Source organism: Bos indicus, chromosome 12 (genome assembly GCF_029378745.1).
Source record: "Bos indicus isolate NIAB-ARS_2022 breed Sahiwal x Tharparkar chromosome 12, NIAB-ARS_B.indTharparkar_mat_pri_1.0, whole genome shotgun sequence".
NCBI lineage: Eukaryota > Metazoa > Chordata > Mammalia > Artiodactyla > Bovidae > Bos > Bos indicus.
The window spans coordinates 31,640,541-31,667,563 of NC_091771.1; the positions used below are offsets into that span (position 1 = coordinate 31,640,541).

Sequence of the window (27,023 nt, forward strand, 5' to 3'; positions counted from 1 at the left end):
AGATTTGAATTTAGATTATTTCCAGAGTTACTAATTTTGACAGGGAACTGTACAACTGTCTTCCCCCCAGGCCTTTCTGTCTTAATGGATCATCCTCCTGCCCCCTGTCCCCACCCCCCCAACACTTGGGCAAACCGGGCTAGAGGCCTGGAAAAATGTTGGATATTCATGTGGAGACTGAAATGCTCTCAAAGATGAACTCTGATCTGTTTGTTGGTTTGTTTTATGTTTTGCTAATGCTGTTCCAATAAACTGGGATTTGGTGGCCTGACAAGAGCCTTTACAAACAGCTTCGGTTTTAATACTTTCCAGATTTTGACGACTTCTACAAGCAGCCCATCACTATGGAAGATCTGATTTCTTACAGTTTTCAAGTGGCCAGAGGCATGGAGTTTTTGTCCTCCAGAAAGGTCAGCTCTCACTCTTCACTGTTTTGCTTCTTTGCTCGGCCTGGATGTGTGGATATACACACGGGCAAGCACAAACCTTTGCTATAAGTTCACTTTTCCTCATATTTGCTAGTATGTAGGCCCTTAAATGGGCTTCCCTGGTGGCTCATTGGTAAAGAATCCGCCTGCCACTCAAGAAGACGTGGGTTCAATTCCTGGGTCAGAAGATCCCCTGAAGGAAAAAATGGCAAGCCACTCCAGCATCCGTGCCTGGAAAATCCTGGACAGAGGAGCCTGCCAGGCTACCATCCGTAGGGTCACAAAAGAGTGAGATACAACTTAGTAACTAAATAACAACAGGTCCTTAAACGTAGAGTGAACTTCACAACACACTCCTTAGTCTGTCCTGATGTGAGTGAGGAGGTTTGAGAAATGACTCTTGGGTACCAGTGAAAGTGTTAGTGCTAAGTCATGTCCTACTCTTTGCAACCTCTATGGACTGTAACCCACCAGACTCCTCTGTCCATGGGATTCTCCAGGCAAGAACACTGGAGTGGGTTGCCATTCCCTTCTCCAGGGGATCTTCCTGACCCAGGACTCCTGCATGGCAGGTGGATTCTTTACTGTCTGAGCCACCAGGGAAGCCTTGTGGGTAGGGTACCAGTGGGTAGATCTTAATTCTAGGGGAAGAGCTTGCTGGGTTTCAGACTAGATGATCCCAGCATCCATGCTCCATGTTTTCCCCTAGCATGCCTCCAGAACTGGTCAGAATCTCAGAGTACACGACTCCACATCTGTTAGCTCATCCCAGGGGAGTCCTCCTAGGACACTCCAGCTGGGTGGTGATCTGGTCTCAGCAGCTCAGGATAAAAGGCTATGGGCAAGTTGAGCTCCCTGGGAGAATGGACGGCCAGCTCTGTTTACATGATGCCATCCTGCAGCACCGGGGCAGAGAGGATTCGGGGCACTCCTTGACTTGGGGGCCTCCAAGGGGTCTGAATTTGTAGAGAGAAATGCTTCATGTTTGGGGCGACGCCATGTGCACAGAGAGTTGGTCCCTTCGTGTAAAGGAAGCATGTGACATGAGTCCCCGAGTTAAGAACAGCGAGAAGGCTCAGGAAATTCCTGGATGAGATTAAGACAGCATCGATAATGACACTGTTTTTACTCTAGTGCATTCATCGGGACCTGGCCGCACGAAACATACTTTTGTCTGAGAACAACGTGGTGAAGATTTGTGACTTTGGCCTTGCCCGGGATATTTATAAGAACCCCGACTATGTGAGAAAAGGAGATGTAAGTCCAAAGTTTGATGTTTGTTTGACTCATTGGGGCCCTATCATTCCTAAACCATAGACCAAAGCCCTTGGTAAATATTTACATTTCCTCGGCAGAGGTCCCCAAACAACAGACTGTGCAGACAGGCTGGCCCACGGCCTCTGGACCCGAGGGTCCTCGCACAGGGCCCAGAGAGGCCCTGCTCTCCTCCTCCGGTCCTTCCCTTGGCCCCAGCCCAGCTCCTGTCCCTTGGACCCTTGACCGCTGGTCAGTAGCCCTGCCGAGCCCATGTCAGCCCCTCCTCTGCCCCCCCGGAGGGAGTTCCCCAGGCAGCTGGGAGAACAGCCTGGACTCTTCCCCTCAGATAAAGCTGGGTGATGGATTCGGCAGGTGTACACGTCTCAGGAAAGGGTGGGGGTGGCCGTCCACATGACCTCACTGGGGAGGAAATCACGTCCCCTTCGGGTCCGCCCTCCTGCCCAGCATCTCTGCTGGCTCACACTGGCCTCTCCTCCTTCCCGTCTCTGGCGATAAGTGTTATTTCCACTTTTAGAGCTGACCTCCCGTGTCCTCTCCCCTCTGGCCTTTACCCTGAAGGCTTCATTATGTCTGGGTCTGGGCCCAGACAACTACTCTCTGCTCCTGGCTCTCAGAGCGAGCACACAGGTCATCCAGAGAGCTTGTTAAACTGATTCCAAAGTCTTGAGTGGGGCCTGAGAAGGTGCCTCTCTCTAACAACTCTTCAGGTGTGGCGGACTCAGCCAGTCCCAGGATTCTAGTCTGAGAACCACGCTCGCCTGTCTCTCTTCTTTCTCTCTTTCTTTGACCTCACTTCCAGGCATGCAGGATCTTAGTTCCCTGACCAGGGATGGAACACACATCCCCTGCATCGGAAACCTGGAGTCTTAACCACTGGACCCCGCTGGGGGAGTCCCCCCCAGTTTCTTTAAAAGGAAAACAACAACAGGCTTTCCTCGAGAGCCCTGACTTACAAAGATGGCAACTACCTGGGTGGGTGTCTGTGCTCTCTCCTGTGCATCATTCAGCCTCTCCCCAGCCCTCCCCGCTCTATTTTTCTCTGTCCCCGACTCATCCCAGGGTCCCTGTCAATCTCCATCCCTATAAAGCCATAGGGCCGGACCCACTGGGACTCCCATTTCAAAACCAGTCACACGGGGCCCTAAACACTATCACCTTCCTTCTTTTCCACACCTTTGCCCACACCTCCAGTCAATGACTTAAAATCCTGTGTTTTATATCGTAATGCCTTTCAAAACTCCTCCTTGTTAAGAAAAATTCCTGGAAATGATCGATTTCCCAGATACCTTCTATCGGGTTGGTCAAAAAGTCTGTTTGGATTTTTCCATTAGATGTTACAGAAAAACCCCAAGGAACATTTTGGCCAACTGCGTAATTCGCAGGGCTCTTTCCCAGGTCCACGTGGAGTGCAGGCTGTTTGAGGAAGGAGGCTTTCTTACAGAGTCGGGTGCTCTGGGCACAGAGGAAGGGCTTACTAAACAGTTACTGCCCGTCATAGGGATGAACACAGCACACTTTCAGGGCCACACTTTAGGCTGATGTGCACTCTCCATCCTAGGAAACCGTTCTGCTCCGGGAAATGATTTAAGGCCAAGCGTTATCTGGGAGGTGACCCCCGGCTGCTCGGGACAAATGTGCTTTGTTTGCATGCCCTCCTGCTCAAGGCCTCCCTTCGCCCTTTTCCAGACACGACTTCCTCTGAAGTGGATGGCTCCCGAGTCCATCTTTGACAAGATCTATAGCACCAAGAGCGACGTGTGGTCTTACGGAGTGCTGCTGTGGGAGATCTTCTCCTTAGGTGAGTCTAGGGGCAGGAGGAGAGGGGACAGCTGCCCAGAGCTGAGCGTCCGCCTCCTCTAGGGAATCACCTGGGCTGAAGCAGCCACTAAAACCCATGCGGGGGCTCAGAGTGGTGTGCCCATACGTGCCTGGACCACAAAAAAAACACACAGGGGGCTGCAAGAGAGGTCTGACTAGAATACAATCTCCAGTCCCACTTACCTCCAGCCAATCTGGCTACCCCTTCCCTGTCTTCCTAATTCCCTTCCCTTGTCCTAAATTCCTCAAACACCCAGAATCTTTAATACCCACACCTCTCTGCTCCCTGCATCCTTCCACCCAAAACCCTGCAGAATTTCCCAGGAAAGACCCAACAAGCTCAGCTCACCCCCTGCCTCTGTTCAGCATGGCTGGCCCCAGAAGCTGGTTCACACAGGATGAACGGCAGAAATGTTGGTTGTGTGCGGGTGCACTCAGCTTCCACCAACATGCACTGCGGTGACTAAAAACCTGGTCCCAGGCCTGCGCTGCCAGATGCGTCCGGCGCCCACATCTGGCTGCAGACGCACAGCTGATGCTCCGAGGCCTCCCTCGAACGGCCGGGTCTAGCCAAGAGTCTTTCTAGACTTTGCCAAAAACTTGCCTCTCAGAGCAAATAAAAGTCACCCAGTAACATCCCTGGCTTCCTGTAATGTGGGAAAACCATTCCCCTGCTTTCGATGACAGGCACCTGTTGCCTGCAATCTTTGAAAGTGGCTTGGCGGCTGCAGTGGCCCCGCGGGGACACAGCGCCAGCGCCGCACGCACCCAGCTGCTTCCTCCCAGCTGCGGTCACTCCAAGGTACAGACAAACAAACGCTGAGAGAGACTAGCTGCCAGGTCTGGGCTGGGGCCGATACGGAGGCCTGCTCATCCCCAGCCACAAATCCCTCCAAGAAGGGTTGTTCCCTGCGATCCTGGCCAGAAAATTTGGCAAAAGGGCAAAGTCCCGGTTCCTCTGGCCCTCCAGGCCCGTGGGCAGCCCCTCAACCTTCACATCAGCCCGCCCAGTCCCGGCTCCCAACCCTCCTCCCCCAGACCCATCACAGCAACTGCCCCTCCCCCTGCTCAATGCTGTATGAGGTTTACAGGAAAGTAGGGAGTTAAATGGAGAAGGAAATGGCAACCCACTCCAGTGTTCTTGCCTGGAGAATCCCAGGGACGGGGGAGCCTGGTGGGCTGCCGTCTATGGGGTCGCACAGAGTCGGACACGACTGAAGTGACTTAGCAGCAGCAGGGAGTTAAAATCCCAACGAATGAGTCTCTAAAGGATGGGATTTGTCTAGAGTTTCTTCTCCGGGTTGGGGGGGGTGGGGGGCCCTCAGACACCAGCCTTTCTCCTGACCAGACAGACAGGAGCAGCCCTGGGAACCAGGCAGGGGTCATCAGACACCCAGCACCATGGGGCCAACCCAGCTGCTCTGTGGCCGTGCTGTGTGCCAAGGGCCCTTCCCATCCCTGGGAATTTGCCACCAACCATCACCTCGGAGGAGGAGACAGACACTGAACTGGCCCGCACGTGCCCAAGGCCATAACACGCCCTGTGCTCTCTCGTCCCTGCTGCAGGTGGGTCCCCCTACCCGGGGGTGCAGATGGACGAGGACTTCTGTAGCCGCCTGAAGGACGGGATGAGGATGCGAGCACCCGAGTATGCCACGCCTGAAATGTGAGCCTCCCCCACAGCCCCTCTACTCCCACCCAGACCCCCATGCCCCACGGTTCCCCCCAACACCAGGCCTCCTCAGGAAGGGGACGCTCTGTTGAGTTTCAGAATCCCCCATCCTGGGAGATACAGGCCAACCCTTGTCTCCAGGGATGCCCCTGAGTACCCCCGTGGGGACCCAGCATCTTCCAGAAGTGGGACTTCAGGTCCTGAACCATCCCTACCCGGGTCCTCCCTCCACCCCGACACAACATCCAGGTGTGAGCCTGGGAAACCCTGAACAGACCACCCAGGAGCTGGGGCCCAGACCTTGGGGGTGGCTCAGACTGGGAACCAGTGGGCTTGGCAGGCAGCCGGGGTGGAGGCCAGCAGGGGAGCAGTGCTGACCCCTGTCCACAGCAGGGATCTGTAGGGGCTGGTCTGGAATGCAGGGGAGACGGGAGGGAAAGAGGCCTCCTATTAGGACCTGGCTGGACCTGTGAGCCCAGGGCCTTCCTGACAGCTCTCCCCAGTGGACAAGTGCTCACTCGCCATGCAAACACTTTTCCCTGAAGCTCTGGGCCTGTTTTGCACGCTGAGGCCTGGGCAGGAATGTGATGACCCCAGCAGTTTTGTGTCCAGCTGCCATCAAGGACTCAGGGGAGCCCCACCACCACCACGTCCCCCCGCCCCACAGCAGCACCGCCTTTCCTGCAGGGCCCTCCCATCCCACCCACACGGCGGGGGCCTGCTGGGAGCCCTGCAATGGCCTTCAGGAGGAGCTAGAGGGAACGAAGGAAGTGGGGCTTGGCCAGAGTGCAAGGCCGCTCTCTTTCCTTCACGGTCCAGAGACGAGCTAGGTCAGACCTGGGACGAGGCGGCCCGAGGACTCGGGCCACAAGGGCAGGGCTGGGAGCAGCCCAAGCGTAGAGGGAGAAGGGGCCCGGGCTCGTCAGGTGCGTGTGGTGCTTTGGCCAGGAAAGCACAAGGCCCTTCTGGGAGCTGGGGAGACAGCCAGGTGAGCCCCAGGCCCGGCCGGGCTGCAGAGAGAGAAAGGCAGGAGGGCTTTCTCTCATTTAAAATGAGAGGACTCTGCACTTTGCGATTTAAGTATTTCCCCTGCTACAATCTTACTGGAAGACCCCAGACGGCATTGGGGGCAGGTGGGCGGGAATCGCCATCTGAACTGAATGAGCGATGGAGCTAGCCTCTAAGAAGTGTCGTGACTAGTTAGCTACGTACAGAGGAGACGGACAGAAAGGTGGTCCTCCAGACTCCCTAGACCACAGGACTGTCAAGTTAGGAACATACCCCATGTTCCTTAGAAGAAATATCTCTGACATGTTCACTCATGCTTTGAATTAAATATTTCTGCCCACTTTCCATATAATCTGAAAGTCACAAGAGCAAATTCCTAGTGACTAACAGTAATAATTGTTGGTGTGCAGTTGCTAAGTCATATCCAATTCTTTGCGACCCCATGGACTGCAGCACGCCAGGCTTCCCTGTCCTTCACCATCTCCCAGAGCTTGCTCAAACTCATGTCCATTAAGTTGGTGATACCATCCAACCATCTCATCCTGCTGCCCCCCTTCTCTTTTCAACTTCAACAATAATGACAATTGCAGTCATTAACAGGTTTATTATTTATTAGTTACTTAGTGCTTATGAAGAGTCAGGCACTATCTTAAACACTTTAACATATACCCATTTACCTCATTCTCATAACAGCCTATGCAGTGGGTGCTATTATTATCCCCGTTGTACAGATGAGAAAACCAAGGCACAGAACACAGAAGTGGTTTGCCACTTTGCTAATTAGTTATGCAAACCAAGTCTGAGTCCAGAGCCCCCAGCACCACACTGCACACCTGCAGGGTGTGTTTCCAGTTCTTATACTTATTCTGGTCCAAAACAACTCACATCAACTTTGGGCCCCACATGGCCTTGGACTTTATGAAAGCTTCAAATCTTTATATATGAAGAGCACTTGTACCCCAGCTTAGAGCTAGAGAGAATTCCTCAATTCTAGGGAGTTTCTTATAGAAATTATAAAAAGCAGTGGCTTTGGGAAATGTTTGTTAAGTCCAGAATTCAAGAACGGACACAAGTATTCGTATGGCTGAGTTCCTTCACTGTTCACCTGAAACAGCCACAGCATTGTTACTTGGCTACGCATGCAAGGTTGTTTCAGTCATGTGTGACTCTTTGCGACCCCGTGAACTGTAGCCTGCCAGGCTCAGGTCCATGGAATACTCCAGGCAAGAATACTGGAGTGGGTTGCCCTTGGCTATACCCCAATATAAAATGTTTTCAGTGTTTAAAATTTTCTTTTAATTAAAAAAAGAAGTCCAAAATTCAAACCTTAAGCATTTGAAAGCTGATGGAGCCATTTCCACATTGCTTGTACCAATAGCGGGAAGACGTGGGTAAGGATAACGTGCACTCTCAGAACTTGGGTCCTGTGACCTGAACTTGACCTAAATTGATGTGCACTTGGGAGCCTGGGTGATAGCTTGGACAGGAAGCTCCCTCCACAGGCCCCCTCACCCCTAGCTTGCTTTGCGAAGGCCTGTGGGGTTGGGTGTAACTGGTATCTCTTTTTCTTATTAAACCTATTTACTTAGTGATGTAAAACGGTTTAATGTTGAGTCATTGGTTCCTCGCCCACAGCCTGTTTGATCAGATGTCTTTCAATGAGGAGGAGAAGTAATGAATGTTTTGATTTCTTTCTTTTCCTTTGGTGTTTGCAGAGATGATTCGCATTGAATTTTAGGCAAAAGGATTGGAAATCAGAAACCAGGGATCAAAATAAAAAACAGCAATAGTTGTAGGTGGTCCCTTTGGCTGGTTTCAGCAGAGAGGAACTTGGGAGCACCCTGCTCACAGCTCTTGCATTTCCTCCACGATGCTAGTTGAGATAAGCCTGCAGCCTCTTCTTGACCAAATGCTGCCAACTCTCAGACCCACCTCCCTTTTTTTGCCCGGTTCAAGCCTTTCTTGCTTTGGCTAATTTTCAATAGAACATCTATGTATCTTTTCTGGGTGTCCCCGGTGGCTCAGTGGTAGAGAAACCACCTGCCAATGCAGGAGACGCAGGTTCAATCCCTGGGTCAGGAAGATCCCTGGATAAGGAAATGGCAACCCACTCCTGGAGTTGCCTGGAGAATATTCTTGCCTGGAGAATCCCATGGACAGAGGAGCCTGATGGGCTACAGTCCATGGAGTTGCAAAGAGTTGCATATGACTGAGCAACTAAACAACAACAAATGTATATACAACTGTGTGTGTGTGTGTGTGTGTGTGTGTGTGTGTGTGTGTATAACTGCTCTCCCAATAGCCTCTGAGAGTCTGTTTCTTGCTAGAGACCAGGGAGCCTTAGACAAGATAAGGCAGATTCAGGCCAGCCTCTGCCTCAGCCCTTATACCAGAGCTGAGGATCCAAGACTCGAGTCTGTGACCACCTGCCTCTGCAGAATTTCTGCACCTGTCTCAACAGATTAGTTGAATGGTATCACCGACTCAACGGACATGAGTTTGAGCAAACCCCAGGAGATGGTGAAGGACAGGGGAGCCTGACGTGCTGTGGTCCATGGGGTCGCAGAGAGTCAGATATGACTTAGCTACTGAACCACCACCTTAATGTGAGATCCACATGGGACTGTCTTATGTTCCTCTAGGCCACTGGCCACTGGCAGGCTGGCCCAGGTTCCCTGGGTGGGGCATGTGCCTGGAGCCCCCACTCTAAGGCATGGAGAGGTCAGGGAGGTCTCTCAGGTCAGGGAGAGTGAAGGAACCTTGAGCACGGCAGCCCCCATCCTGTGTGCCCAGGGAGCAGGGGCAACACCCCAGAGTTATAGTCCCTTCCTCACTCCCAGCTTCCTCCATGTCTATAAGTTCCACTCCAAGCAAGACCTGGCCCAAGCAGCCTTTTATGTATCACACTGTGTACCCACAATTTAAACAGAGTGAACACTACATACTGCAAAAAGCATCATCTTTATACGCATGACAACGCCCACCCCGCTGCTGACATGTATGGTAACCCATGTACCCACTACCGCCTCCAGCCGTCTCTATTTTCCTCTCACCCAACAGCTACCAGATCATGTTGGACTGCTGGCACAAAGACCCAAAAGAAAGGCCAAGATTTGTGGAGCTTGTGGAAAAACTAGGTGACCTGCTTCAGGCCAATGTACAACAGGTAAATTTATATAGACTATCAGAAGGCCAGATGCCTTTGATGTTAGTCAAGGGGTGTCTTCCTTGTCTCTCGTTATTTAGTGGCTATTAACAGCTGAGATCGGGCTTCCCTGGTGGCTCAGTGGTAAAGAATCCAGCTGCCAATGCAGAAGACATGGGTTCTACCCCTGAGTCTGGAAGATCCCCTGGAGGAGGGAATGGCAACCCACTCCAGTATTCTTTCCTAGACAATTCCATGGACAGAGGACTCTGGTAGGCTACACTCCATGGGGTTGCCAGAGTCAGACACAACTTAGTGACTAAACAACAGCAACAATAGCTGAGATCACCAGCAAAAACACAAACAAAAAAGTGCATATATGCAGAAGTATCATCTCAAAACACAACCAAGATTATGGAAATGACATAGCTGAAGTGAGACAGTGCTGCAGAGAAATAGGCTGGAGTAGAACGCGTGTGATCAGAGCTCCACCTTTGCTGTTTCAGGATGGTAAAGACTACATTCCGCTCAACGCCATCCTGACAGGCAACACTGCGTTTACGTACTCGACACCTGCCTTCTCCGAGGACTTCTTCCAGGAAGATATTTCTGCTCCAAAGTTTAATTCAGGGAGTTCTGATAATGTCAGGTAAGATCTTTTCTTCTCCAACTTCATTTGATAAGATTTTCAAACTTTACAAAAAAAAAGTTCACCTCCTAAACTCAACTGTAACATGTTGCCTTAGTCTGTCTGTGGGCTTTGCCAGTGGCTCAGTGGGTAAAGAATCCACCTGCCAATGCAGGAGACAAGAAGTCACAGGTTCAGTCCCTGGGTCGAGAAGATCCTCTGGAGGAGGAAATGGCAACCTACACCAGTATTCTTGCCTGAAAAATCCCACGGACAGAGGAGCCTATATTCTGTGTGTGTGTGTGTGTATGAAAGAGGACATACACCATTGTAATGCTTTGCCTCTAAACACTTTGGTATACATCTTGTATGGAGAAGGAAATGGTAACCCACTCCAGTATTCTGGCCTGGAGAATCCCACGGACAGAGGAGCCTGCTGGGCTACAGTCCATGGGGACAGAGAGAGTCAGACTTGACTGAAGCAACTTAGCATGCACATATATCTTGTAAGGGGTGTTCTCCTGTGCCAGCACACCAAAATTATCACAAAGAAACTGATAATCTCTTCCTCTTATTAAGTTTTCAAGTTCCCATTATTGTCCCCAAATGTCTTCTGCACCTTTTTTAAAAGCACCATCCGATCAAGAATACCTTGCATTTCCTTCCATTTCTTTAGTCTATCTTCCTCCCGAAGAACTCTTCCATCTTTTCCTCCTCGATGACCTTGACTTTTTTCATGATACCTTCAATACAGTGAAAACAAACTGGATTTGTTTTCTCACCTGACAAACTACAGTATCTCTTGTTAGCTCAAAGGACACTGGAGAAGGGGTGAGGGGAGGCAGATACACCAAGTGGCCACGCTGGATAAGGTTAGCACCTTCGTGGCAGTAGTGACGCGTATGTTCCACTCACTATAGTAAGTCCCCTACATACAGACGAGTTCCATTCCAAGAGTGTCCAGTTTATTAGTAAGTCCAACAAAGTTAGCCTAGGTACCCAACTGACACGATTGGCCACGTAGTACTGCAGTGTAATACAGTCATACTGTATTACTGGAAACCTATTACAGTAATACTTGACTGTAATAGGTTTATAATACTTTTCCCACAAATAATATATAACAAACACAAAAAGGAAAACATTTTGAATCTTACAGTACCTAGTGCAGTAGAACAGCTGGCACATAGGGGCTGGCATCAAGTGAACAGGCAAGAAGAGTTCCTGGCTGGAGAAGGGAGAAGAGGTGGGAGATGGTAGAGCTGAAGGGTCATCAGCAGTAGGAGATGGAGGGCCAGCTGCGATGTCACACTGATGGCAGCTTCTGATTCCTTGCTGGATTCAATTCTATCTACCCTCTTGCTTCTGGACATCCTGGGCTTGATATAAGGATAGTGTACTACTGTGCTCTACCGATGGAGAAGGCAATGGCTCCCCACTCCAGTACTCTTGCCTGGAAAATCCCATGGACGGAGGGGCCTGGTGGGCTGCAGTCCATGGGGTCGCTAGAGTCAGACACGACTGAGCAACTTCAGTTTCACTTTCCACTTTCATGCACTGGAGAAGGAAATGGCAACCCACTCCAGTGTTCTTGCCTAGAGAATCCCAGGGATGGCAGAGCCTGGTGGGCTGCCGTCTATGGGGTCGCACAGAGTCGGACATAATTGAAGCAACTCAGCAGCAGCGGCAGCAGCGCTCTACTGAACAGTAGTGTTTAAAGCACACAAAAGCACAGCCACTTGTAGAGGAGGCATGCACACAGCAACGTACGCTAGACAGGTAAACTAACTTAGACCACTGGACATGCGAACACACATTCGTTATCTTTGAAAACTCATAACTTCGCATGCAGGGGACTTACTGTACAGCAAGACATATGCTTTGTGGTCTGGTACGGCACTGGGCTCTTTGCATACATCACCTCCTCAAGACAGTCCTAGGAAGGAGGTACTATTCCTATGACACAGATGGAGACATTAAAGCTCTACCGAGGACAGCTTGCCACAACCATGCAGTCGGAAAGCGGCAGAACAGAGTTTCTAACCCAGGTGTTCTGATGCTCTGTCACTGTCCTTTGCAATCAGTCAGAACCAGAATTAGGACTTTCAGGCTATTCTATGGGCCTCCTAGCAATTTTATCTGCAGTGAGCTTCCCAGGTGGCGCTAGTGAAGCGACTTAGGATGGATGGACGGAGGTATCCTCCTAGACCACCAACCTCAGTTCAGCCACGCGTGGCAGGCCAGGGAAGAACTGGGAGGATTGACAGTCTGGGACAGGCCTGGAAGAAATCCAATGGCCAGTGCAGATTTGTGGGGTTGGGTCACAGGTCAGCGACCGATTCATACTTCACAGACCAGCCCAGATGAGTCATCCATTGTTTTAAAGAGGAGACAAGTAAGCCTGGATTGAATAATAAATTAGCAGAGGCAGATCAGGTCAGACATGGGGGAGGGAAGTATTAAACTGACACGGGCCCTTCCAGCCTCTTGCTTAGCCTTTGCCAGACAGGGCGCTTGCCTAAGAGATGGGCCCTGTCGGTGGTGACAGGGTCTCAGGTGAGTGTGTGTACAGTGGGCCACCGAACTCAGCAGACAGTCACAAGGACGTCATCCAGTTACTACTGCTTCCTCCCGATCTGTAATCGTAGGGCTGGATACACCAGACAGCACCGGTGCTTGGATATACACCACTGAATCGGCCGTGCGGCCCTCACGGGTCATGGCCTTTCAGAAGCAGCAGCTGTACACTGATGAAGCCACATCACCTCTCTGGGCATCGTCTCCTCCCTCCGTCACATTCAGACCAGATGACAACTCAGGGCTCTTCTCGGCCTGACGTCATCTGGCTCCCTGAGGGACCAGAGGCCTGGCCACTGCTGAGTCCCTCAAGGGTCCCTGTGGGGTTTTGTTCACAACAGTGCAGTGAGGGCCATATGAGTGATTAGAAACCACTTGCTGGGATTCCCGGGGCACGCAGCCAGGAACCTGCAGCTTCAAAAGGTGTGAGGTCACTCCTCTGGCATTCGGGTTCATCTTAGCTGGGATGGGGTGCCTGTGATCTCCTGACTAATCAAAACTGAAGGCGTTATCCTGACCTGATTATTCTTTTTTTTTTTAATCAGCATTTTAAAATTTTTTATTCATTTTTTAAAATTTATTTAATTGGAGGCTAATTACTTTACAATATTGTAGTGGTTTTTGCCATCATTGACATGAATCAGCCACAGGTGTACATGTGTTCCCCACCCTGAACCTCGCTCCCACCTCCCTCCCCATCCCATCTCTCTGGGTCATCCCAGTGCACCAGCCCTGAGCACCCTGTCTCATGCATTGAACCTGGACTGGCGATCTGTTTCACATATGATAATATACATGTTTTAATGTTATTCTCTCAAATCATCCCACCCTGGCATTCTCCCACAGAGTCCAAAAGACTGTTCTATACATCTGTGTCTCTCTTGCTGTCTTGCATATAGGGTTATCGTTACCATCTTTCTAAATTCCATATATGTGCGTTAGTATACTGTATTGGTGTTTTTCTTTCTGGCTTACTTCACTCTGTATAATAGGCTCCAGTTTCATCCACCTCATTAGAACCGATTCAAATGTATTCTTTTTAATGGCTGAGTAATACTCCATTGTGTATATGTACCACAGCTTTCTTATCCATTCGTCTGCTGATGGACATCTAGGTTGCTTCCATGTCCTGGCTATTATAAATAGTGCTGCGATGAACGTTGGGGTACATGTGTCTCTTTCAATTCTAGTTTCCTCAGTGTGTATGCTCAGCAGTGGGATTGCTGGGTCATATGGCAGTTCTATTTCCAGTTTTTTAAGGAATCTCCACAGTTTTTTAAGGTTCTCCATAGTGGCTGTACTAGTTTGCATTCCCACCAACAGTGTAAAAGGGTTCCCTTTTCTCCACACCCTCTTCAGCATTTATTGCTGGTAGACTTTTGGATAGCAGCCATTCTGACCGGCGTGAAATGGTACCTCATTGTGGTTTTGATTTGCATTTCTCTGATAATGAGTGATGTTGAGCATCTTTTCATGTGTTTGTTAGCCATCTGTATGTCTTCTTTGGAGAAGTGTCTGTTTAATTCTTTGGCCCATTTTTTGACTAGGTCATTTATTTTTCTGGAATTGAGCTGCAGGAGTTGCTTGTATATTTTTGAGATTAATTCTTTGTCAGTTGCTTCGTTTGCTATTATTTTCTCCCATTCTGAAGGCTGTCTTTTCACCTTGCTTATAGTTTCTTTCGTTGTGCAAAAGCTTTTAAGTTTAATTACTGACCTGATTATCCTTTCTGCTTCTTTAGATATGTCAATGCTTTCAATTTCATCAGCCTGGAAAAACTCAAAACCTTTGAAGAATTCTCACCGAATGGCACCTCCCTGCTTGATGTAAGTAACAGAATTAACCTCCTCAGCACACCCCGGGCAGCCCCCCATGCAAACACAAACCCCAACTGTCTGGTTGCTCTAGGTCACCAGGGGCCAGTCATCAGTGGTGGCTGAAATGACACTTCCAGGGGAACGGCAACAAGACATGGGACATACAGAGCTAATCTGAAAGTAGTTCTGTAGTCTGAAGATGACCCAGAGCTCACCCCAGGGCCCAAGTCCTTGGCTGGGCATAACCTTAGGAAACATCCTTGGGTGTTTCTAAGCATCTTGGCTGTCAGGGGTGGAAGCCTGCTATCCCAGCATCAAAGCAACTCAAAACTGTGCGAGGGGCGGGGCCTCCCCTCTGAGATCCTGGCACAATCTCCGAGACCTCTTGCTCCTTCCCACAAAGCTTCCAGAGCTGAGCAGCCAGGCTCCCACCCAGCCGCACAGAGAGAAGCAATCCACACAGCCCTGGCAAACAAGAGGCCTCAACTCACCTGTCCCTTTAAAGGTTTGGATAAGGGGCTGAGAGATTAAGGGGAGGAGACAGAGAGCTGGACCAGAGCGTGGTCTCCAGACACAGTCACTGGATCCAGGACCACCCATGCTCACAGAGCCATGACCCAAAAAAGGCCTGGAAAGCCTACTGTGGTGAGAAGGTGGTGACCTCAAATGCTGTGGTCACCACTGGAAAATGCCCAAACCCTTCAAATACACCAGATAGAGAGAAAAAGATGACGTGAACATTAAACAAACAAAAAAAATTACAAATAAGCTGTGACTACAAAGACAAAGTGCTGGAAATGTTGCTTTGCTGCTTAGAATGCTGGTTTTAAGTCCAAGGAAATGGCACTGAATACAACATGCAAGGTTTCTTTGACCCTTAGCCCTCCCGACCCTGATGCACTGGGCCCTAGGGCAGTATCCTTGCTTAGGTTCCTCCCTGATAGTCAAGGACACACGCAGAGACACATAAGAGACCCAAAGGGTGGCAGGAACTACGTGTGGGGTCCACTCGCTGGAAACACCATTTTGACAGTATAAGGAAGGCCCTGCGTAAAACTCAGTGCTAAATATGACCCAGTGAGTAAACGGAATTGCTGGAAACTGTAACTCAGTTCAGTTCCATCGCTCAGTCGTGTCTGACTCTTTGCAACCCCATGGACTACAGCACACCAGGCCTCCCTGTCCATCACCAACTCCCAGAATTTACTCAAACTCATGTCCATTGAGTCAGTGATGCCATCCAACCATCTCATCCTCTGTTGTTCCCTTCTCCTGCCTTCAATCTTTCCCAGCATCAGATCTTTTCAAATGGGTCAGCACTTTGCATCAGGTGGCCAAAGTATTGGTGTTTCAGCTTCAGCATCAGTCTTTCCAATGAACACCCAGGACTGATCTCCTTTAGGATGGACTGGTTGGATCTCCTTGCAGTCCAAGGGACTCTCAAGAGTCTTCTCCAACACCACAGTTCAAAAGCATCAATTCTTCGGCGCTCAGCTTTCTTTATAGTCCAACTCTCACATCCATACATGACTACTGGAAAAACCATAGCCTTGACTAGATGGACCTTTGTTGGCAAAGTAATGTCTCTGCTTTTTAATATCCTTTCTATGTTGGTCATAACATTTCTTCCAAGGAGTGTGTTTTTATTTCTGACAAAATGTGGTCCACTGGAGTAGGGAATGGCAAACCACTTCAGTATTCCTGTCTCAAGAACCCCATGAACAGTATGAAAAGGCAAAAGGATAGGACACTGAAAGATGAACTCCCCAGGTCAGTAGGTGCCCAATATGCTACTGGAGATCAGTGGAGAAATAACTCCAGAAAGAATGAAGGGATGGAGCCAGAGCAAAAACAACACACAGCTACAGATGTGACTGGTGATAGAAGCAAGGTCTGATGCTGTAAAGAGCAATATTGCATAGGAACCTGGAATGTTAGGTCCATGAATCAAGGCAAATTGGAAGTGATCAAACAGGAGATGGCAAGATTGACATTTTAGGAATCAGCAAACTAAAGTGGACTGGAATGGATGAATTTAACTCAGATGACCATTATATCTACTACTGTGGGCAAGAATCCCTTAGAAGAAATGGAGTAGCCATCATAGTCAACAAAAGAGTCCAAATTGCAGTACTTGGATGTAGTCTCAAATACGACAGAATGATCTCTGTTCGTCTCCAAGGCAAACCATTCAATATCACGGTAACTCAGGAGGGTCTCAAACCTCCATACAATCTTCAAGAAAGAAAATTAAACCTGTCTTTATTATTTCTCACTCAGTTGTGTCCAACTCTTTGTGACCCCATGGAGTGTAGCCCACCAGGCTCCTCTGTCCATGGGGATGCTCCAGGCAAGAATACTGGAGTGGGCTGCATTCTGTTTTCCAGGGGATCTTCCCGACCCGGGGATCAAGCCTGGGTCTCCTGCATTGCAGGCAGATTCTTTATCACCTGAGCCACCAGGGAATCTTTACATATCACTGCCAAGTCAGCTGCCCAATTAGCTTTAACATATTTACCCAATAGTTTGCATAAAATAGCATAAAAGTTGACTACGAAAAATGCTCACCTGTTACCTGCAATTTCCCATTTTGATTATATTTGCTTTCTTCACCTGCAGGAAGAAGGGTCTCTGAGTCACTGGACATAGTGGCCTCTTGTAATTGACAAGGTTTAGACTGTCCAGTTGGAGAAGGCAATGGCAACCCACTCCAGTTCTCTTGCCTGGAAAATCCCATGAACGGAGGAGTCTGGTGGGCTGCAGTCCATAGGGTCGTGAAGAGTCAGACACGACTGAGCCACTTCGCTTTCACTTTTCACTTTCATGCATTGGAGAAGGAAATGGCAACCCACTCCAGTGTTCTTGCCTGGAGGATCCCAGGGATGGGGGAGCCTGGTGGGCTGCCGTCTATGGCGTCGCACAGAGTCAGACTCGACTGAAACGACTTAGCAGCAGCAGCAGACTGGCCAGTACGGAGAGAGTGCTCTGTCCACACAGGGAGGGAGGCCAGATGCTGGAGTGACCTCAGACATGCATCCCAACGTCACGAACCCCTCTGGCTCAAGCAGGAGCTGTAACTCTTCGTTCTTCCCTGCAGGACTACCAGCTGGATAGTGGCACCCTGCTGGCCTCCCCCTTGCTGAAGCGCTTCACCTGGGCAGAGAGCAAACCCAAGGCCCCACTGAAGTGAGTAAGGAAGCCGGGGGTGGGGGGCTTTTCTCACTTTCTGGAGGGGCAAGAGGGACGATGCCCGGGAGGAGGGTTTCATGGCCATACTTGAGCGCTGCCTGCCCTCCTAAACTGCAGTGTCCAGGCTGTGCAGAAAGCTCTTTTCCCTGGAAGGAAAGTAAAGAGGGCATAAAACCAGACATATGGACACGGCTGGGGCAGGGGGAGGAAGGAGAGAGTGGGAGGCATGGAGAGAGTAATGTGGAAACATACATTGCCATATATAAAATAAAGAGCCAATGGGAATTTGCTGTATGACTCAGGGAAGTCACACCGGGGCCCTGTGACAACCCAGAGAGGTAGGATGGGGAGGGAGGTGGGAGGGATGTTCAAGTGGGAGGGGACATGAGTAAACCTATGGCGATTCATGTTGATGTTCGGTAGAAACCAACACAATCCTGTAAAGCAATTATCCTTCCATTAAAAATAAATGAATTTAAAAAAATCATTAAAAAAAAAAAAAACAAACAAACAGAAAAAAGCAGACACTTGAGCACCATGCTCTGGAAAGGAAGAGTGGGATTTGAGAGAAGACAGAACACTCCAGCAAAGAGAAGCATAGTCTTTCAGCGGAAAGGAGCTGGACGTCCTCAACTGTGAACAGTGTACAGTCCGGACCAGAGACCTGTCCGAGGGGGCGGGGAGAGAACGCACACCCATTACCCGCTGAGGGCCTGCAATGAGGGGACAAGAAGGGCCCCGGGACAGTCGTCTAGTCCTAAGACGCGCCATCCTGAGACCCCAACTCTTCCAAATGAAGGCTCGTTTCCTGTTAGAGCCCGCTCTCCTGCCTCCACCGGGCAGCCAGTGACAACACTGTCAGAACTACCAGGGCTCTCGCTGCACTCTGCACGGCCGGCTCCTCTCCGTGCTCCTCTCTGCCCAGCGACATCGCTGGGCAGGGCAAGGCCCACCAGATTTGCCTTCCTTTCCTGGTTCAAACATCTGCCCTGGACCCTCCCCCCGATGTGGAACCGTTCTGCCCCTCTTTTATCTCAATCAGGGATCTGCAAACTTCCCCCACCCCTTAAACAGAGTTCCCAAAACACTTGGGAGAAGTTGGGCCGCCTTCGGTAAGCAAAGGACCCGAAAACAAGATTTAAAAAGTGAACAAAGTCTTCAGTTCCTCCACAACACAGGTGGAGTGCTCCCTTCTCTTTTCCTCAAATTCTCAAGCACCCTATGTTTTCCATACAGTTGAAGAGCTAGGAGAACAAGAGTACTTTGGGGGTGGACTTGTTTAAAAAGGGAACCGTGCCTAGGGAAGTCAGGTGACTTTTTACATCTTTCATGATCAATACTTTTGGTGGAGTTGAAATGCTGTTTTCATTCTACATTTGTGTAGTTTGGTGCTGTGTTCAGAGTTAAGTGTTTTCAGAAAAGTATGTTCTGCATGTGTTTTTTTACAGTCTAAATTCTGACTGCCGACAAGTTTCTATTGTACGAAACTTCACTTAGATGGTTTTTCTACTGAATGCAGACCCATTCGTAAGGGGCCAGTGGTAACTGCTCAACTCTGCCACTTATAAAAGCAGCTGATAGACGAGCAATAAAATGCAGCTGTGTCCAGTCAACCATACTCACAAGAGCCGGTGGCCTTGGCCAGGGAACACGTGAAAATCAGCTTCACCTCATCAGATATCAGGGCAAATGCAAATCACATGAGCCACCTCTTCACCCCCACCAGAATGGTTTGAACCAGGGATGTGGTTCTAGAACTCTGGTCCTCACTAACCAGAGTCAGTGTTGATGAGGACGTGGAGGAATTAGAACTCTGGATGCTTGCTGGTGGGAACATGATATTACTGCAGCCACTTTGGAAAACAATCTAGCAGTTTACAGAGGAAAGCAGTCCTCAGAAGGTTAAACAGAGTTACTCTGAGCCAGCAATGCAACTCTGTAGGTATACATATACCCCACAGAAACGTATATGCGAATATTCATAAGAATCAAAAGTAGAAACAACTCTCATGTCTATCAGTTGGTGAACCGATAAATAAAATGCATATATCCGTACAAGAGAATATTTGTCAATCAAAAGTACGAGGTACTGATAGGCGGCTACAACATAGATGAACCTTGAATTAAGTGAGAGGAGCCAGTTGTAGGATTTCATTTATATGAAATGCCCAGAGTACACTTTAAATACGTATACTGTACAATATGCAAACATGTCAATAAAACTATTGTTTTAAAAAACAACAACAAACCAAACAGGTGGCCAGCTCACAGGCTAGTTTGCAGACCCTGAGGTAAACCAAAGGGTGTCCGCAGACACCTGTGAGCAGTGGGGCCCCAGCTCATCAACTACAGAAGACTGGAGGGCTGTGAACGCTCCCCGACGGACACCTGCGCACCTGCGTCCTCTCCACGGGCACCCAGGGACCCCGAGCCCAGTCCTGGGCAGGTCACAGGACACGGAGTGAGGGGGAGAAATGGGGCCCACATGTTCTTGTTTCCTGCCTTGAAACACTTCCAGACCTTTGTGGAAAAAAAATGGTCCACTCCGAGACCAACATACAGAACATGGTTCAAAGGCTGGGTGCGCCAATCTCGAGCCAAACGGCCAGTGGCACGCGGGGTTCTCACTCCCACCGGTGTTGCTGAAACTATCAAATACGGAGGACCAGACCAGCTCCCCGCCCCACCTGCACCCAACCCAAAAGCCAGTCTTTTCGCCCTGGCCAGCGACACACTGCCCGGAACCGAACCAAACCGAATGCTTCTCTCCTCCGGAGCACAAACTTGAGAGGGAGAAACTTACCAAGTTTCTGTAGCACGTCCTAGGCATTGCTCCAGGCGGCCGCAAGAACTTTGCATGAAGTCGGTGGCTCAGAACGGGAGAAATGGATCCTCTTGCAGTTCCGGAGGCCGGACGCCCCAGAACGAGGTGTCGAGGTGTCGGCAGGGCTGCATCCCGACATGAGGCCCCCTCCCCCACAGGACATCCTGGCCAGCGCCTCCTCCAGCCATGACGCCCCCGGCACTCCTCCTCTATGGCCGTGGCCCCGCTCCTCCTGCGAGCGCTGTGATGCCCCCGCCCGGACACGTGGGATTGCATTCAGGGCCCACCTGGTTGATGCAGGAGGCGCCTCCTCTCAAGATCCTCTATTTTAATCGCAGCTCTCCCCTTAGAAGATGTTGTTCACAGACTTAGCATCTTTCAGCCAATCCCAGGTGCTAACGGACCCGCGGAGGGGAGCGCTGGACCCAAGCCTGGGAGCTGTTTTCCACCAGGAATTCTGGATTTGTTTTAACTAATCCCACCCTCCGTCCCTGGCCAGTGGAGGAGAGGCCGTGGGCAGCTCCAGACACCCCAGCCTAGTTCGAGGTAGGACTCAACAGACTCACTCTGGATGGGTTTGAACAAGTGTTAATCCTCCAGTCGACTCCAACTCTTTGCGATCCCATGGGCTGTAGCCCACCAGGCTCCTGTGTCCATGGGATTTTCCAGGCAAGAATACTGGAGTGGGCTGCCATTTCCTTCTCCAGGGGGTCTTCATGCCTCAGGGATCGAACTCGGGCCTCCCAGCAGGCAGATTCTTTACTGACCAGGGAAGCCGCTGGGCTTGAACAAAGCGCCCACTCAAGAGTGGACTTTAGTGTTTCCAATAAATCCATTTTGTACAATTGATTTTTTTTTCTTTCTTTTCTGTCTTTAGCTTGAGAGTAACCAGTAAGAGTAAGGAGTCAGGCCTTTCTGACCTCAGCAGACCCACGTTTTGCCACGCCAGCTGTGGGCACCTGGGCGCGGGCCACCGCAGGTTCACCTATGATCACTCGGAGCTGGAGAGGAAGATTTCCTGCTGCTCACCTCCGCCCGACTACAACTCTGTGGTCCTGTACTCCACCCCACCAGTCTAAAGCCCGATTCTGCACAGCCTTCTTTCTAGAACCACGTGTGTATTTATAAACCCCAGAAAACTAGCTTTTGCCAGTATTATGCATATAGAAATCGACACCTTTTCCTTTCCACAGGAGCCGGCTGCTTTTGTGTGTGTGTGTGTTTTTTTTTAATAGTGCTTTTGTCTCTCTTGACTAACAAGAATGTAACCCCACATAGAGGAATAGTGACAGAGCGCCACTGCCGACCCTTGCAGGACTCAGCGGGGAGGAGAAATCCTGACCCCGGAGACCCCACAGCCTCCGGGCTCCAGGTGGCTCAGGACACACGCTGTCACCTGTCACTGCGGCTCGGACTCTTTGGGCCAGCAAGGCCTGTGCTGTCAGAGGCATGGTTCTGGGGTCTCCAGCAGGCTCTGTGTGTGTGGGGAGGGAGAAGACGGGGAGAGCACACAGGGCAGGGGAGGGGGTCTGGAGCTGCACCTCGTGGGGCGGGAGTGAGTAGAGGACAGTGCCACTGGGTCCACCTTGGAGAATCCATCCAGGGAGCAGACAGGACGGAGGGGTGATGCGAGGTTTAAAAAAAAAAAAGCCAAACATAATTGTTGGAACTATCAAGCAGATTGTAAAACCTTAGGTGGGCTCACCCCAGTGAGTCTGGTCTGTCATGTCACCTCTTAGGCTTAAAGCCACGTTTTCACAGATAACGTCTGCTTCTATTTTGAGTATTCATATATAGTCCACTTAATTCACTTCTTTGTTCTAACATGTTTCAATTAGTAATCAAAGGAAGCTGAGGAGAAGGGCAACAGTCTTGTGGAGGTTTTCTCTAGACCCAAACTAGGATAGATGGAGAAAAAGGGAAGGTGGGAGTGAAAACCCCCTCTGCACCAGACCAACTGCCTGAGACCGAGGGGACTGGAGGACAGGAAGGCAGCCACGTGTCCTTCTTACTCAGTGGGGACCCCAACTCTCTCACGCTTGTCTCCTGGACACAAGAGCAGTAACCAATGTCTATGAAGCACTTTATGCTCCTTGAGGAAAAAGGTGGTGTGTGATTTATGCAAGATGTTTCTAGAACTGGGACTCAGGATATTAGTTAATGAGCCGTCAGTAAGAGAAAAGCCTCTTTTCACCTACTTTGGGCCCTGCCTCGGGTCTGAGTTGTGACCGAAATAGGGACAGGGTACAAAAGGGCGCCCACTTCTTGGGGCCGAGAGGCCCTGGGTCCGCCACCATCTCTGCGTGATTCTGTGTATTTAGGGTGTGTGTGCACCTTCTGGGGCCAGTCAGGGCCAGGCAGGCCACCAGGAATCACTGCTCCTGGTGGAGAGGAGGATGCTTACCTTGACACAGGTGATGTAACCCTAGAACCTGAGACAAAGGTGATAGATAGGCCTGGACATCCTGCCCTGGCCAGAGGGCAGGGGACTGGTGGAGGCGGGGGTGGTCACAGTCTCGTTTCAAGGTTCTTGGTGTGAAGAGACGGGAGAGTTGGCTTGTCCCCAGCCAGAGAGCTGCTCCCGGGGTGGTGGTGGGAGGGGACCTCTGCTGGAGGAGCCTCCAGCCAGTCTCCACCAGGAGCCGAGTCCAGACAGCACGGGACCAGGGACCAAAGGCGGGGAGAGCTTTGCTCTTCCTCTTTACAGGCACAAGAGCACCTGTGACCACTGGCAAGAGTAGCAATCAGGTAACCGGGAGGAGGTTAAGCAGGCAAAATATAAGAAGCTTGAAATTGAGTCTCTGGTTCTTTCAAGTCAGTTAAGGATCCAGCAATTAGGGAAAACAAAGAAAAACCTTAGCTATACGTATATGTCTTGATTTCAGCAATCCGTTCTTTAAGAGGCCTTAGTAATACCATTTTTCCAAAAGACAAAGAACCCTTTAGACTGTGTTAATCTGGCTTCCTCAGAGACTCAATGGAATCAGAGACTCTGTCCAGCAGTCCAGCTCCATCTGAGGTCTCAACATAGAACAAAAACTGGAAACCGGGAGGAAAGACGCTCTCCAGTGGGAAAGGGCTTGTCACAGGTAGGTGCCCTGAAGCAGCACAGAAAATTAAATCACTAATGAATTGATGGCATTATTAGACCCATTTGTCAATTTTGACAAAAATGGTTGGCATGAACAATTAGGGGGCAAGGACCCCCTTTCCAGGACTTGTGAGATCACGTAACCCGAGTATGGTGGGTGGGAGGGGACTGAAACCACGCACAAGCTTGTCTCTAGTTGTTCTCAGAATGACGCTCAGACCCGAGGAGCAAGTGTGTTCAAAATCCTGATAAGGTTACTTTTGGATGTCAAACGGGAAAAAAACACTTGTTGGCCTCTTGTAACTGATTAAAGGAGCGCGCCTTTGACTGACAGTGGTGGTAACTATATGTATATTTGTGTGTGTGTGTTGTGCAGAACTATTTAAGGAAACTGGAATTTTAAAGTTACTTTTATACAAACCAAGAGTATATGCTGCAGATTATAAGTGAGACAGAATTTTGTCCTACATCTCTAGTCACTATGAATGTATTTTGTATGTTATCTTCATATAATAAAATTAACTTACAAAAACATCCATATATTTTCAATTCTGTGTGAAAATGAAAAAAGGGGTCTTGGTTTTCTTAGGGCTGTTGAGGGGGGACAAGCATAAAAATGCTCGTGAAATATTAACTGCTAAACCAGCACAAGAAATAGACAGCAAATACAGCTCAAGACAGGCACGGATCATCCATCAGCCCACAGAGTGGCTGTATTAACAATCAAGACACGCGAACAGTGTAACAAAAGCTAGAAAAATGGTCCAGATGAAGTGGTTTGCAAAACAGAAATAAGAGACACAAACACAGGGAAGAAACGTATGGACACCAAGGGGGGTAAGGAGCGGTGGGGATGACCTGGGTGACTGGGATTGACACATACACACTATTGATACTCCGTGTAAGAGAACTAATGAGAACCCAGGGTAGAGCACAGGGAACCCTGTTCAGCACTCTGTGATGACCTAAATGGGAAGGAAATCCTAAGACAGATACGTGTGTGCTGTGTCACTCAGTCGTGTCTGACTCTTTGTGACCCCATGGACTGTATCCCACCAGGCTCCTCTGTCCGTGGGATTCTCCAGGCAAGAATTACTGGAGTGGGTTGCCATGCCCTATCCAGAGGAAAAAGAGATATATGTACATATATATAGCTGATTCACTTTGTTGTACAGCAGAAACAGGACACTATAAAGCAACTATACTGCAAAAAAAATTTTTTTTTAAATCTAAGATGAACATGATCACAAGTAAAATGTACAGACTAAGGGTGAGTGCTGGCTACAGATCAAAGTCCCCTCAATTAAAAATGAGGCAGGCTTTCCCAAACAGTAGTATTACCATAATGAAGAATGTATGTGTTTGTAAAAGGTGCTTGCTCCTTGGAAGAAAAGTTATGACCAACATAGACAACATGTTAAAAAGCAGAGACATTACTTTGCCAACAAAGGTCCGTCTAGTCAAAACTATGGTTTTTCCAGTAGTCACGTATGGATTTGAGAGTTGGACAATAAACAAAGCTGAGTGCCAAAGAATTGATGCTTTTGAACTGTGGTGTTGGAGAAGACTCTTGAGAGTCCCTTAGACTGCAAAGAGATCAAACCAGTCCATCCTAAAGGAGATTAATCCTAAATATTCATTGGAAGGACTGATGCTGAAGCTAAAACTTCAATACTTTGGCACCTAACGCGAAGAACTGACTCATTTGAAAAGACTGATCTGGGAAAGATTGAAGGCGGGAGGGGACGACAGAGGGAGAGATGGTTGGATGGCATCACCAACTCAATGGACATGAGTTTGAGTAAACTCCAAGAGTTGGTGATGGACAGGGAGGCCTAGTGTGTTGCAGTCCATGGGGTCACAGAGTCGGACACGACTGAGCAACTGAACTGAATATAACTGTGTGTGTGTATTAGAGGTTGTGTGCAGGAAAGCATACAAAATAATCAGGCAAAATCCAGAGACAAGAATTTCCGTAAGAAAAGGACACTAGCTAAGTACTCAACTTTGTTTTGTGGGTTACATCCTAGAAAGAGAAAACAATTAGAGAATCACTAATAGACACAGAATAAGCAACCACCAGGTTGTCTTAGAAAGCGCTCACACCGTCACCTTCCTAATAACACCATGAGCAAACCAGATTGGAGAAACATTTTCCGAGAAAACAAGCCTACTTTCTTTGGGATAAAAGCAAGAAAAGGGGATGTGACTAATCTCAATTAGCTGAAGACGGCAAGAAGCATTATGAGAATCTGAAATCCTTTTAAAATATTACTGGTTTTCTTGACTCAGAAGTCACTCATTTAGGCAAACAATTTGAAGAATGCTCGAGGAATTGGTGTCATGTCATAGTTTAGACGTTTTCTCATGACTTTAGAAATTTACAGTACATTTGGGAATAGTTTTTTTTTCTTTACTCCAGCAGAAGGATGGCCCAGTAAGGTTTATTGAACCCTTCAGTGTTAAACATGTTATCAGACTTTTGGGTTCCAAAGGCCAGAAAATACTTCAAAAATCTCCTGGGTTCCAACACAGGAATGACTAGCCTTCTGTTTTTTGAACTCAAGACATCTAAGAGAAAACAAACAAACCAATCAGATGCCATAAAGAAGGTTCTATTTCTTGATCTGCGTGGGGTAGTAGGTGCATTCATTTTGTGCTCACTCACTGAGCTGTCCACTTACTTGCAAACCTGTGTTTGTATTCTTCGATAAAAGATATGCAAAAGGAAAAAAAAGATTAACTACCACAACTTTTCACAGAAGAAAAACCCATTTTAAAAAGAGTAAGGGCTTAGGCTCAGACTCTAACACAGCAAGTGAATTTTCTGTGCCAGCAACTATTCCAAGTGCTGAAAAAAAATAAGGAAAAACCATTTAATTTTCAGAACAACCCAACACGATAGGTACCATCAGTTTTACCCTTCACATTAATGGGGAAACTGAAGGAATCATGAGAACTTAAAAATCCCCTGGTCACATTTTCCTACCTACCAGCATCTGCACCCACACACTGACTCAAAACACCCGCTGGTGCACTCAGCCCCCAACCAAACTCAACCCAAGGGCACCGTGCCAGCACCTCACCACCCCCACCCCCGCCCACTCCCCACTTTCCCACTGGATATGATGAACACGCTAGTACCTCTCTCACCCTGCAAAACCAAACACCCTAACCCTAACCATCCCCACTTTCCCCTCCAGCTACCACTCCTTCTCTCTACTCTTCACAACAAAACTCCTTGAAAGAGGGCTTACACTTGTTGTTTCTGGTCCCTTTCCTCCCACTTGAGCCAAGCTTTCCCTCTCACTGAATGGAGCTGCTCTTGACAAGATTATCCACAATGCCATGTTGCTAAACTCAATGGCCCTTTTTAGTCTCAATCTTCCCCATCAACACCTTGATTTCTGGACTTGCCAGATGCCCCCCGCCCCTCCACCACCACAGGTCATTTCTGACTTGCATTGGTTTTGTCTGATCTGTGGATAGTGTTCCAGGGAACCCAGGGCACTGCCCCAGACCTTTGGTCTTCTAAGCCCATACGAATT

General features: G+C 49.1%; 1 protein-coding gene across 1 annotated transcript in view; it reads left to right on the plus strand.

Moving 5' to 3' along the window:
- The window catches only part of FLT1 (fms related receptor tyrosine kinase 1), a 205,037-nt gene extending 181,028 nt beyond the window's left edge, over positions 1 to 24,009 (plus strand). Inside the window, exons 22-30 of the mRNA XM_019971466.2 lie at positions 313 to 410; positions 1,563 to 1,685; positions 3,393 to 3,504; positions 5,091 to 5,190; positions 9,265 to 9,370; positions 9,856 to 9,998; positions 14,296 to 14,380; positions 17,469 to 17,557; positions 21,262 to 24,009. Of these exons, the coding sequence (XP_019827025.2) occupies positions 313 to 410; positions 1,563 to 1,685; positions 3,393 to 3,504; positions 5,091 to 5,190; positions 9,265 to 9,370; positions 9,856 to 9,998; positions 14,296 to 14,380; positions 17,469 to 17,557; positions 21,262 to 21,463 (1,058 nt within the window). The 3' untranslated portion in view covers positions 21,464 to 24,009. The remainder of the gene's footprint in view (positions 1 to 312; positions 411 to 1,562; positions 1,686 to 3,392; positions 3,505 to 5,090; positions 5,191 to 9,264; positions 9,371 to 9,855; positions 9,999 to 14,295; positions 14,381 to 17,468; positions 17,558 to 21,261) is intronic.
- The last annotated feature ends 3,014 nt before the right edge of the window (positions 24,010 to 27,023 follow it).